This window comes from Penicillium cinerascens (assembly GCF_028974065.1).
Source record: "Penicillium cinerascens strain IBT 15544 chromosome Unknown contig_1_segment0_segment0, whole genome shotgun sequence".
NCBI lineage: Eukaryota > Fungi > Ascomycota > Eurotiomycetes > Eurotiales > Aspergillaceae > Penicillium > Penicillium cinerascens.
Window position 1 is genome coordinate 596,384 of NW_026695287.1, and position 13,033 is coordinate 609,416.

General features: G+C 51.2%; 7 protein-coding genes across 7 annotated transcripts; 5 read left to right on the plus strand and 2 right to left on the minus strand.

Annotated features, from left to right (window-relative positions):
- Positions 1–414: 414 nt before the first annotated feature.
- On the plus strand, positions 415–1,581 carry N7498_001773 (cupin domain-containing protein; the record flags this gene model as incomplete). Its single annotated transcript, XM_058448835.1, has 3 exons — positions 415–464; positions 533–983; positions 1,078–1,581. The coding sequence occupies 3 exons, from the start codon at positions 415–417 to the stop codon at positions 1,579–1,581; spliced, it is 1,005 nt and encodes a 334-aa protein (XP_058311179.1).
- Positions 1,582–2,569: 988 nt separating this feature from the next.
- N7498_001774 (cytochrome P450) lies at positions 2,570–4,381 on the plus strand (the record flags this gene model as incomplete). The annotated part of the gene is made up of 4 exons (XM_058448836.1): positions 2,570–2,690; positions 2,750–2,813; positions 2,867–3,664; positions 3,775–4,381. The coding sequence occupies 4 exons, from the start codon at positions 2,570–2,572 to the stop codon at positions 4,379–4,381; spliced, it is 1,590 nt and encodes a 529-aa protein (XP_058311180.1).
- Positions 4,382–4,769: 388 nt separating this feature from the next.
- On the plus strand, positions 4,770–5,833 carry N7498_001775 (amidohydrolase family protein; the record flags this gene model as incomplete). The annotated part of the gene is made up of 2 exons (XM_058448837.1): positions 4,770–4,830; positions 4,884–5,833. The coding sequence occupies 2 exons, from the start codon at positions 4,770–4,772 to the stop codon at positions 5,831–5,833; spliced, it is 1,011 nt and encodes a 336-aa protein (XP_058311181.1).
- A 440-nt stretch (positions 5,834–6,273) lies between these two features.
- N7498_001776 (cytochrome P450) lies at positions 6,274–8,141 on the plus strand (the record flags this gene model as incomplete). The annotated part of the gene is made up of 5 exons (XM_058448838.1): positions 6,274–6,373; positions 6,426–6,489; positions 6,551–6,930; positions 7,028–7,600; positions 7,678–8,141. The coding sequence occupies 5 exons, from the start codon at positions 6,274–6,276 to the stop codon at positions 8,139–8,141; spliced, it is 1,581 nt and encodes a 526-aa protein (XP_058311182.1).
- Positions 8,142–9,404: 1,263 nt separating this feature from the next.
- Positions 9,405–10,092, plus strand: N7498_001777 (uncharacterized protein; the record flags this gene model as incomplete). The annotated part of the gene is made up of 2 exons (XM_058448839.1): positions 9,405–9,507; positions 9,602–10,092. The coding sequence occupies 2 exons, from the start codon at positions 9,405–9,407 to the stop codon at positions 10,090–10,092; spliced, it is 594 nt and encodes a 197-aa protein (XP_058311183.1).
- Positions 10,093–11,024: 932 nt separating this feature from the next.
- On the minus strand, positions 11,025–12,042 carry N7498_001778 (putative catechol dioxygenase; the record flags this gene model as incomplete). Its single annotated transcript, XM_058448840.1, has 2 exons — positions 11,025–11,712; positions 11,792–12,042. 2 exons carry the CDS (start codon positions 12,040–12,042, stop codon positions 11,025–11,027), a joined length of 939 nt encoding a protein of 312 aa, XP_058311184.1.
- A 705-nt stretch (positions 12,043–12,747) lies between these two features.
- On the minus strand, positions 12,748–13,027 carry N7498_001779 (uncharacterized protein; the record flags this gene model as incomplete). Its single annotated transcript, XM_058448841.1, is given in 2 exon segments — positions 12,748–13,002; positions 13,019–13,027. 2 exon segments carry the CDS (start codon positions 13,025–13,027, stop codon positions 12,748–12,750), a joined length of 264 nt encoding a protein of 87 aa, XP_058311185.1.
- Positions 13,028–13,033: the final 6 nt, after the last annotated feature.

Here is a 13,033-nt window from a genome sequence, read left to right on the forward strand (position 1 = left end):
GAGCATGATCGACTTCCATTCCAGAACGTCTGCCGAGACGAATGGGGTACGACGAATCTGGAAATGCAAAATTCGGCAGTGTCAGAAAAAACGTGGCAATCCGTGCTAGACTTAATCTGGCCTGCCCAGACACCACGGACCTGGACGGCCGCAACGCCGCATGCAACAGTAAGCCCTAACGGGGTTGGTGATGTCCGAAAGGAGCAAGGCGACCGTCCGATCCAAAAGAGCACGGTTGACGGGGATGCGAAACACGAGAGACGTTTTTCACGTGAACAGATCATTGACGTTGGGTCTGCTATATATATCTTTTTTTCCTTCTCCAGCCGTATTGTGTCATTCCTACGCAGGTGCATCACGATTCAATTTGACCGTATTATCCTACCGCCGAACTAAATCCCATCATCTATCATCATGCCGTTTGTCCCCTACCACAACTCCGCCGGCCAATCTAAGATCGTGAAGTATGTCTGGTCTGCCACCAACTAAACTAGTTCTCACTCTTTGACTCACGCCTTGCATGATGAACCAGATTCGGTGGTCTCCTTACGACCGAATTCCTCGAACCTCCACCGGGAAGATGTTTTCTTTTCCGCCAAACCTACCGTCACACCGTTGAGGGCCCCATCCCCGACAATCTGCGCGAGTTGATCAACGGCCCCCACCGGCCCAAAGGTCCGCCCCCCCACTTCCATCAGTTCCAAACCGAGTATTTCCGTGTAGAGTCCGGGGTGATGGGCATCAATGTCGACGGGCAGATGAAGCGAGTGACACCCGACGATGGGGAAGTATCCGTCAAGGCGGGCAGCATTCACAATTTCTTCATTCACCCGGATTCTGAAGAGAGCATGACCGTCTACCTGAGTGCGTCGGACTCCGGAATGGACTATCAGCTGGATCGCATCTTCTTTGAGAATTGGTATGGTTACTGGCACGATGCTTTATTGCATGATGGTGGTCTGGATTGGATTCAATTTTTAGCTGTACGTGTTTTTTACCACCCCCCAAAACACCCACCCTCGAGATTTCTACCTCCGTATATATAGATCAGAGTTCACTAATACCAAAGGACAAAAGATCCAAGACGGCGGAGACGCATACACCCCCGCTCCCGCCTGGGTCCCTTTCCGGCGCCAAGTCGGCTACTGGACCTGCGTCATCGTCGGGCGCTGGATTGGCGGACTTCTCGGCTACCGGCCCTTCTTTAAGGAATACACGACCGACTGGGACTTTGCCGTGGCCAAGATGAAGGGGTCGGTCTTCCAGCAGCACCTGGTGCACGATGCGTTTGCGTCGGAGAAGTCCTGGTCCGAACAGGTCGCCTTGGAGGCCACGTCGAGGCCGGAAAATGCTGAGTTTGAGACGTGGGTGCGCGACATGTCGCCCAAGCCGTTGGAGCTACCGGCACCGAGGTATGAACGGGGTGCTTGGGTGGAGAATGCGCATGGCGGTGCGAATGGTCTCGGTGGACATTCACATGGGATCAATGGTCTTATCAACGGCGACAATGGACAGACAACGGGCGCCGACTGGGAAAATGGAACAGTCCTGAAAAAAACGGTGGCAAATGGCGGTCATTGAGAGATGGTATCTATCCTTTCTTTGCTTCTTTCGTTTCAAGAGTTAGATACATCCGATCATTGCGATTGAATATCTGCCAATGGTCCTTTTTACTTCAGTCTAACTTATCCATTTCGTAATTTGATTAATATAGATTAATATACTCTATATGTACGAGCACTTCACTTCAAGTTATTCTATACATGATATTACTTCCAGTTCAATAGCACAATAGTAAATGTATGGGTTAGGTGTTTGTTCGTGCCGGGCCAATACGACAAATCAACCTCAAATACGAAGGATCAGATAGTGATCATATACTTAGCATTCAAAACGTAGAAGTCCTGTTACCCCCTACGCCATTGGGAACGTAAAACCAAGAGAACCCCTAGGCAGTAATGTCAACAACTGATATGGAAACTCACTTGGCTGGCAACCCCACCGCATCGACTCTTACATTTACCCTTATGGGCGAAAGAGCAACGGCCAAGGTCTTCCAGTATCCTTCGGCTATGAGTCCGTGGTCATATCTCACCGGAGCTAAGTTCAATGAAACGTATGATCACAAGATAACACCTTAGATTTGGAAAGTAATAATCTTCGTAGGTTACGCAACCATATTAATAGCGTTGGGCCTGATCCAATTTCCAAGCACCCCCATCTATGTGACTTATTTAAGTCATACAAGATCTGTAGGACCGAAATTATTCGAGAGCGGCGTATCGCTGATGTCTTCCGGTGTGTACAAGAGCATAGAGAGCCCTGAATAAAGCAGCTTCCAACTGCTACCACATTCGGTATGTTTCTCTCAATTCACCAAAGCAGATCTGACATGCCGAAAGGGTAAGGACACAAATGAGAGACGGACTCCGAATCTCCTTTTGGACCATGGTTACTCAATGAATTCAATGATCGCTTCCAATAGCTTAGCTTAGCTTTTATATTCGCGGTTCTCCTCTTCTCTTGCTAGCGTTAGCTTTACCATCAGTAGAGGAGACCAATACTCGCCATGGCCTTTGCAGACTCTCCCTACCTCTATCTTGCTGCTATGCTTGCGGTCATTGGAGCTATCTCGTTGTTCCTTCATGGCGCGTTGCAACCCGGTCGTCAACCTACGTCACTGCCACCGGGTATATACGTCCATTGGTATCGTCTACAGCATATATCGACCCAGCTAACTGGAATGCAGGCCCGCCAACGGTCCCCATTTTTGGCAATGAGTTGCAAATCCCGAAAACTGATGCACACTTTCAGTATGCCCGTTTTCCTCTCGCCGTCTGCGATATCAGCCTACTTACCAAGACAGATTCATGAAATGGGCTGAACAGTACGGTGGCATCTTTTCTCTCAGGCGCTTCAAAAACACCACCATCGTCATCAGTGACCGGAAAATCATCAAAGAGCTCATCGACAAGAAAAGTAATTTGTACTCCCATCGGCCCAAGTCGCTGGTTTCCCATCTCATCACCCACTCGGACCACCTTCTGGTGATGCAGTACGGAGACACCTGGCGGATGCTGCGCAAAATGATCCACCAGTATTTCATGGAGTCCAATTGTGAAAAGGAACATTGGAAAGTACAGGAAGCCGAAGCAAATCAGATGCTATATGACTTTCTTACCATGCCGGAAGACCACATGCTTCATCCCAAACGATACAGTAACAGTGTTACCAATTCGTTGGTGTTCGGCATTCGGTCCAAAACCGTGCATGACGAGTACATGGAGAAATTATTCTATCTGATGGAGAAGTGGTCGTTAGTTCAGGAACTCGGGGCCACTCCTCCGGTCGATGACTTTTGGCTGTTGCGAAACCTGCCCCAGTGGATGACGGGGAATTGGCGGAATCGAGCCCTGGAGGTGGAGAATTTGATGCAGTCGCTGTATTCAACGGTGTTGGACCAGGTACGCGACCGTCGAGCTCGGGGCATCCATCGCGACTCGTTCATGGATCGAGTGTTGGATCACATGCAGAAGACACCTCTCTCGGAGAGCCAACTACGGTTTTTGGGGGGCGTATTGATGGAAGGCGGATCGGATACTTCGTCCTCGTTGATTTTGACCATCATCCAGGCCATGACCAAGTTTCCTGCCGTGCAAGCGAGGTAATAATGATCCTTGGGGATGCCAGCCACCCCCACCCCCCTTCCGCGTGTTCCATTTGTCTGTTGTCTTCATAGTTCATAGTTGGGTGACTGAGCTGATCGGAAACCAGAGCCCATGCGGAAATAGATCGCGTGGTGGGATCGGAACGATCGCCTGCCTTGTCGGATTTCGCCCGGTTACCGTACATCAACTGCATCATCAAAGAAGCGCATCGTTGGCGACCAGTCAGTCCCCTGGGGGTATCCCATGCTGTGGCCCAGGACGACTACATCAACGGCATGTTCCTCCCCAAAGGTGCCACGATCGTGCTGAATGTCTGGGCCATCCATCACGATCCTCACTGCTGGCCGGACCCGGATCGATTCGAACCAGCCCGATTCGAAAACTATCCAGCCCTGGCCCCGACCTACGCTGCAACGGGGGAATGGGACAAACGCGATCATTATGGGTACGGGGCTGGCCGACGCATCTGTCCGGGCATCCATTTGGCAGAACGCAACCTCTTCATTGGCGTTGCAAAACTGTTGTGGGCATTTGAGTTCATGCAGCCAGTCAATAGCTACAGTGACATTGATCCGGAGTCGGGGGCCAGTCAGGGATTTTTGCATTGCCCGAAGACTTATAGCTGTGGAGTCCGATTGCGGGCCCCGGAGAAGAGGGAGACGATATCGAGGGAGTTTCGGGAGGCGCAGGAGATCTTTGCCCGCTTCGACTAGTTGTTCTTTTTTTTTTTTTTTTTTTTCCCCCCGGGGGTGAAGGCGCTGACGATCTCGTATTTTGTGCATAAGACGGATGTAAATCTTCCTTGTTAGCGCCTGAAGCGGAGTAGCGTTTCCCCAAATTAGAGAAGCAAGAGAACGGTGAGATGGTAAATTGTGTGGATTTGTGGATTCTCCATGGAGAATCGGAGTGAAACTTAATTCGGGGCTGTGGATGACATCTTACCTTAAACCGAGCAAGGACCTTCTGCGCGGATTAGCCGGAATTGCGGAGTCTCGTTCGTCAGTGGGAAAGTACATGACACTCGATGAAATAAATATAAAACATCCCGTCGGCCGCCAACATCATCTCAATCTTCAGAGCAAACGGGTTCTCTAGATGTAAATGTACATAATGAAGATCGATGTCCACCACCACTTCTATCCCCCGCCATGCGGGAGGGTAAGTACCTTCTGTGTCCTCGCCGGATTGAATGTTAACGATGTACTATATGATCAGCCCTCGAGGCAGCAGGCGGAGACCCCTCTGGCTGGTATATTCCTCACTGGGCTCTCGAACTCGACCAGGAAATCAACCAAATCATGAACGTATCTACCGCCATCCTGTCCGTCACTGCCCCTGGCCCAGTCATCGCCAAAGACTCTGCCGCTGCCGCGCAATTGGCCCGAGAATGCAACCTCTCCGCCGCCGGCATCCGCGATGCGTCTCCCGCGCAATACGGCTTCTTCGCCTCCGTCCCCTCGCTATTCGACACTGACCTCGTGCTCGAAGAGATCCGGTACGCGCTGGACTTTCTCCACGCTGACGGCGTCACGCTTTTCACTCGCTACGGCCAAGGCCCCAACTATCTCGGCCACGAGGTATTCGAACCCGTCTGGGCCGAACTCAGCCGTCGCCAGGCGGTGGTCTTCATCCACCCTACCCATCCCCAGGATACAGCTCTAATCAACCACGGCCTGCCTCAACCGATGTTCGACTATCCCCATGAGACCGGCCGCACCGCCTTAGACCTCATCACTTCGGGTCGACTACGCCAGAATCCCGGCTGTAAAGTGATTCTCTCCCACGCTGGAGGTACCTTGCCGTACCTCATCCATCGCGCGGCCACCATGCTCCCCTGTATGCCGGCGGACCGGAACCTCGGAATCAGTCGCGAGGAGATTCTCGAGCGGGCACGCGACTTCTACTTCGATACGGCCATTTCTGCGAATGCAGTCACCCTCAAGGCCTTGGTGGAGTTTGCCCAACCGGGCCATCTTCTCTTTGGGAGCGATTTTCCGAATGCGCCCACCGAGGCCATTATCCGCTTTACCCGCTATGTGGAGGAGGAGATGCCGGATGGAGTTGCGGTAGAGGACCTGAGAGGGAGTGCCTTGAATCTGTTCTCCCGGTTGAGGCAGAAGACAGAAGAGGAGGGGAGTAGTAGCATATGGGAAACGCATCTGTAGCCCCCTGTTTCTCCAGGATCGGGGATCAGTGTCTTATGTATTTGCCCCCTCTTTAAGCAACTGTATTTTTAGGCACCGCTGAACTACCCGGAAGGAGTACATTTTCCACTATCCATTTCGAGTAATACAGGGTCTATAATCCTGGTCTCCATTTGGGAAAAACTTGGGCTTACACTCAACAAAGCCGCCTCCGATCGGGTAGCCTTGTCTAACCCGATTGATCATCTCTGCTCAAACAATTTAGGGCCAAGGCTGTGACACCCCCGATGCTCCATCAGGATTCCCTGTTTGTACATTCTGTTTTCGGACACGAACAGGTGGGAATGCGGGGCGTAGCGTTGTCTCTTCGTTTTCTATTCTCTTTCCATGTCTCTCTTTTTTATATACATCCGTCTAACTTCCCATTCTTGCTCATTCCCGAACCCATCACAAACGGCAGAATGCAACCGATTCTGTGGTTTCTAATTGGGGCTATCGTCCTGGTGGCCCTCATTCGAGCGGCCTTGACCTATGGACATCGCACTTCGAATATGCCTCTAGGTGAGTTCTTTCTTCTTTTCCTCTTGCCATAATCCTAGAAATTTATAGGCAGGCCCTCCAACCCTCCCATTCATTGGAAATGCGCACCTAATCCCAAAGACTTACACGCACATCCAGTACGTTCCCTGAGCTCCCCCCCCCCCCCCCCCTTTCTCAGACCAGTACACTCATAACCAGATTCACCAAATGGGCCCATAAATATGGCGGTCTGTACATGCTCAAAGTGGGCCATAGCAACATGGCCGTAGTGACTGATCGCCGGATCGTGAAAGAGGTGATTGATAGTAAAAGCTCGCTCTATAGCCACCGGCCCCACTCCTTTGTCTCGCATGAACTCATCACCAAAGGCGACCATCTACTGGTGATGCACTATGGACCACAATGGCGCACCTTCCGTCGGCTGGTGCATCAGCATCTGATGGAGTCGATGGTGGAGAGCCAACATTTGCGGGTTGTCAATGCTGAAGCGATTCAGTTAGTGAGGGACTATATGGTTGATCCAAGCCATCACATGGCTCATCCGAAGCGGTATAGTAACAGCATTACCAATTCGATCGGTCTGTCTTTTACACTTCTATTCTTCCCATCTACAAGTCCCCCTCTGGTTTTCTGGTCTGGTCAGATAGATAGGGAGACACTAACCCGTCTCGTTAGTGTCTGGGATCCGCACGGCCGATCGGCATGGCAGCAACATGAACCGGCTCTACAAAATCATGGAAGAATGGTCCGAGATTATGGAAACCGGCGCCACGCCCCCGGTGGACATCTTCCCCTGGCTGAAGAAGATCCCCGAACGGTTCTTCGGGAACTACGTGAGCAGGGCCCGCATGATTGGGCAGCAAATGGAGACCTTGTACGAAGATATCCTCCGCAAAGTCGAGAAACGCCGCGAAGCCGGGCAAGAGCTCGGGACCTTCATGGATCGGGTGCTCTCCTCGCAAGATCGTCACCAGTTACCGCGGCATCAATTGGCTTTCATTGGAGGAGTGTTGATGGAAGGGGGATCGGACACGAGTTCGAGCTTGACGCTGGCAATTGTGCAAGCACTGATTCAGAACCCGGAAGTCCAGCGCAAGGCGCACGCCGAAATTGATGCTGTGGTCGGACATGAGAGATCACCGGTGTGGGAGGATCTGTCGCGATTGCCGTATATCAATATGATTGTGAAGGAGGGACATCGGTGGCGTCCAATTTTGCCCTTGTGCTTTCCTCATGCCGTAGGTCAAGGTATGCCCGCATTTCCCTCCGTTTACCAATCACCGATATTTCTCTCCCTCTCGCTCACACTTGCTCACTGATCGTAGATGACTGGATCGACGGCAAATTCATCCCCAAAGGCACCATGATCGTCATCAACACCTGGGGACTGCACATGGATCCTAGCCAAGAGCATGACCCCGCTGCTTTCGTGCCCGAGCGCTTCGCCCACCACCCCTCTCTGGCCCCCGAGTATGTCGCGGGCAGATGGGAGAACCGCGATCACTACGGCTACGGGGTCAGTCGACGCATTTGCCCCGGTATCCATCTGGCCGAGCGGAACATGTTCCTGGCGATCGCGAAGCTCCTGTGGGCGTTTGAGTTTCAGCCGGGGGATGCAGATGAGCCGAATGATAGTGACCCGGTGACGGGGTATCAGCACGGCTTCTTGTACTGTGCAAAACCGTACGGGTGTCGGCCGGTGGTGCGGAGTAAGACCGTTCGACGGACGATTGAGAGCGAATTTGCCATTGCGCAGCAGGAGGTCTTTTCGACTTTTACCGAGGGTTGATCGAGAGAGACTTTGGCTTGGAGAAGGATATTTTGTCCTTGACCCAGAATTGGAATGATTTTGGCTTGAAGTTGTATTTTTTGAATAGGATCACTTTTGGACTACCTTGCCAAAGTACTCTAAAGAAGAGAATAATGGCCAAGGAGGCTGAATGCCCTGCTTCAAGCGCATGTTTGACGCGTAGGTACCAAGTCCCATAGAATGCCTTGTAGGTAGATAGCAATGAAGAAAACATTTTGAGCGATTTCAGGCAATCGAGTAATTCACCCCGTCACCTTTCCACACGAAAATTTGGATTTCCTATGTTTCCTATATGCATTTTAATGGGGTGGGAAACCGTTGAGTCATCATGGGCGGTGAAACTACACTGGTTAACGAAATATATAGGATGAGCAACACGGCCCCACCTTTTCTCTCGTAGTTGAGAAAAGACCCGGGCTGGCATGCGTTGCATTCCACAGACTCCATGCGTGTAGAGGTTTCTTATTCAACATCAGAATGTAACAGTTGACCATTTTTCTGTAGATGGCCATGATACCGTTCTTTGATATCTATCAAAACCTGAAAACGGAGTCGTTGGTGACGAGAGAACCATGGAAACCCATCATAGAACACCTTGGTTTTAAAAGATCTCCTGGTTTTCGGCAGGACGCATTACCTCCCCACTTGCTTGATCTGGAGGCCCTGGTTCAGTGCCATTCTTTGCTTTATGATCCCGGACATGACGACGGATGACATTCACGGGTCTCCTCATTTTCAGCCACAATCTCATTTGGCTACTTTTAACCTGGTTGGCACGTCATGATAATGGAAAACCAGACAATCAATAGGCACTTATCCAAGTTCTCTGGTTCCTGTCCTCATGTGACCCCCCGCGTTATGGCGTCACCAAGTCTCCCCAAGGGACGGCCTAGTAATAGCTTAATCGCGGCAAAGCATGGTCGAGAGGCATATAATCCTGCTGGTAGCATCAATTCTACTAATATACTTTCTAATACGATAGCTATAGCTACTCAGAAAACCCCGTGCCAATTAATAATCAAACATATAATTCAACCCACTTATAATCTTTTCTACTACGACAATTATCACCTACCATGTCGAACTTCATGCACAAAGTCAAAGATACAGCTCGCGGCTTCAAATCTCCTAACAATACCGATGGTTTGCTTTTTGCAATGCTCACGTTGACATCGCGCCGTGATACTTACCATTACCTACATAGATACCCACGATACCTACGGACCCGCCAATCCTCACATAATGGACCCCGGTCGGAACCAGTACAACCCTTCTGACATGGGCCGCTCTCCCGGCATGGGGTCTAACACTCATGGCTCTGGTCCTGGCTTCGGTAATGACACTGGTACTTATCATGATTCCCAGCTAAACAGTTAGGTTCCTCGGACTTGTTCCTTTTCTTTTTATGCTAATTATTGACACGTTGACTGGACATGTAGATACCCGCGGCAAATACGCTGGAACTACCGGCTCACGAAACATCAGCGCCGGTGCTCAGGATCCCATCCTCAACAACACAGCCTCCATCGGGCAGCCTCGCAGCTACGGTTGCGACAATCATATAAATAGCGAGGACAACTATAGCAGCTCCATGCAGGAACAAAACTCCCGCTCCCAGCCTTGCGATGATCGTATGTCGAGTGAGGACAAGCATATCAGGTCCGCGCAGGAACACAAATCCCACTCCGCAACCAGCCATATCACCCCCTGCCAGATGAATCCGAATGCCGAGCCTGGCCTTGACAGTCGTATGGGTCAGCAAAACTTCGGCGGTAGTGCAACTGGTGGCAGTAGCTACAATGATAACCGCTCCGGTATAAGAGAGCCAGCTGGTTCTCAAACCCCCAACTACGTGGACAAACTTGACCCCAGAGTCCACGACTCGAATTATCAACAAAACGACGTCGGCAACCAGCGAGGCGGATACTAGGACAGGTTTTGTTTACCGTCGTGATTGTTTATTCCTTACTTTTATATTGAATTTCTGTACTAGCTTTCATTCAAAATGAACGCCAATATGTGTTCCTTGTTTCCTTTCCAGTACAGTACTTCCACTTTATGTAGCATTAACTCTCTTATAGGAATTCTATTTGGGAGGTCCGAAACTTGTTTATAGGCCGGAGTCTCAAATACTTATTGGGCATCAAGGTGTACCACGCAATAGCACTAAGTGGCTCAGTGACCCGAATTCTGAGTGACCTTATAAAGCGGCGGCAGCTGAGATAGGAAAGCTCACCCTGCAGAGGAAATTCAATACACAGGGGTATCTAGGTAGGCTTTCGGTCGCCTACATCTCGGCTAAACAATCTTCCCATACCCCTATGAAATTCGCGTACCAAGAAGACGCAGGAACCTTAAAGCTTATGTAAATAGCTAATTATGAATCTATATCCCCTCGATCAAACCTGTGACCAACTCTCATTCACCGGTACTATTTACTGAAGATGCCGGAATGCCCCAGGTATCGACATTAATACATATATGTATTCTGGTCTACCAGCCTCTCTCTCTCCGTGTCTTGTCTTTCCTATGCTTGTATTCTCGTACTATAATGATATGAATGATTCAATTATGTACCGGTTCGGGTATCTGTAACTGAGCTGGTGCCAGAGACAACCTTGGAATTCAAGTTTCAAAAGGTTCTTCCCTGTACTGGATCCGGTCTACCTTGGCTGATATCCATGCTTCGTTGCCGGGGACCACCAAATTCAGATACAAGATTCGAGCCTTCCAACTGGGGTCTGAAATCGGATCATCTATGCCAAGGGAAAGTGAAGAAGTCATGAGATCATATGTCCTATGGAATGCAAGAAATGCTAAATATACATAAACTCCGCGAGACACTGCAATGGATATCCTTTCTTAAAGCTTCTGGCTGCTCTTGGCCTGACGCTCGAATGAAGAAACGGGAGGAGCCGAGTTGGGGTTGGGGTGGTGCTTCTTCAGAGCCATGCTAACGTTGTACTCCATGTCGAGGGAGGCCTTGGGGTCGTCGGTCTTGGGCTTGAAGTCGACGACGAGATCATCTTTGACGGCGAAAACAGAGTCAATGTCGAGATGAGGGTCATCGCTAGGATAGATCTGGTTGATAACGGTGGCGTAGTTGGGGTGGGTGATCATCAGGTGAATGTGGGCAGGGCGCATGGGGGAGCGGTCCATAACGTTGAGCAGGACACCGGCGGGACCGTCGGTAGGCAAGGAGTAGGGAGTTGGGTGGTAGCAGTACCACCAGAACTCTCCCTTCTCATTCGATTTGAATTTTCCGCGGAGGTTGTTCTCGGACTGGTTGGGGTCCTGGAAATCGTACTGGCCGTTGGCGGAGGCTTGCCATATATCGAGAACGGCGCCGACAACGGGGGCGCCAGTCTCCATGTCGGTGAGAACACCGTGCATGTAAGTGACCCTGCCCTCTGGATTGGGGTCCTGGACAATGCTGTCGCCGAGGGCGCGGAACGGGGCGTTGGGAGACCAGAAGGGGCCGAGAATAACGTTGGAGGTGGGGGAGAGACCCTGTTCGGTGACGATCTTGTTGGCGATCTCATCGACGAGGCTAATGAAGATCCGTCAGTTATTGTTCTTCTTAATTATTTCTTTTTTTTTGAATTTCTTGAAATTCCAGTCACACTTACGACTCGAGACCGATCACGTCGCAGACACGGTGGCACTCGTTGCGGATAGGAGTGCTGATCTTGCCGATGGAGTTGATGTATTCGACACCGAGCATCCACTCGGCGGGAGTGAGCTCGACCTCGCGAGCGAAGTCGTGAATGTGCTTGATCAGAGAACCCAAGACGACACGAGCGCGCTCGGGGGTCTTGGGTCCCATGGCGTTCACGACATAGGAAGTGAAGTTGGGATCGAAGCGCGAGTTGGTAGACATCGTGATGGGTTGTGGGGAAGGTGTAGAAGAAGGGATGATTCAGGGAGATGAAGAAGAATGAGATGTGGAAATGTGAGAGGCATCGAGGGTCTATTATAAAAAAAGCCGGGGACTGGCAGGTCGTGGCAAGTCTACAGTGTCAAGGGAGCCGAAAGCGACCGCGACGGCAAATCGTTCGGCTCCTCATCCGTGTTGGGCAATTTCCAACGGTGGCCGACAAACAGGGCAAAAAGGGTCCCGCTACTACGTGCCGATGGATCTGATTTCCTACACGATGGATTTACTTCTCAACCCGGTGATTTCTAACAGCCGAGTGGCTGGCAGGTCGCAAGTAGACGTTAAGTATACGCGTGAACTTCGCGGGGGACCGGGTCAGCACTTATCCGCGGCAGAGATCTCATACTTCCCCCGCATTGTCGACTGGCGACCCCGCGCTTCCGCGCTTTCTGACTCCTTCGGGCACCGGGCGATCCCACTGCCGAACTGACGGTGGAGCGGCAGAATTCCACCCATGACGCTAGTGCATCCTCCTGGGATCCCGCACCCTATGAGCCTCATTCCTCATCACGGCCGCGGATATGCCATTGACGTAGAGATGGAGGGATCGGAATTGATTCGTGGTACGGCAACGTTGGGACCGTGGAAGGCGAGATCTCGAGCTCGCACATCGCCATGACTAGGCGATCAGAAGATCCCGCGATTTTCTCACTCCTGATAGCCAAAGAGGCTATCTTCGACAATGCCGATTGGCATTCTGCCGTCTCCATCCTTCTCTTGCATGGGAATACAATAGCAGAGGACGATGCCTTCGACTGATGGACGGGCGGTGACCGAGGCGGTGACCCACTCGGCACTCCCGGCCCATTTGCTGCCGTGCACCTCGATCGCGAAGCCGAGCTCAACATCCGCCACGGCCTCGAGGCGCCGGGCACGTGCTATTATCCGGTCACCAGCATAACACTCAATATATACATACCTTATGCATAAGCAG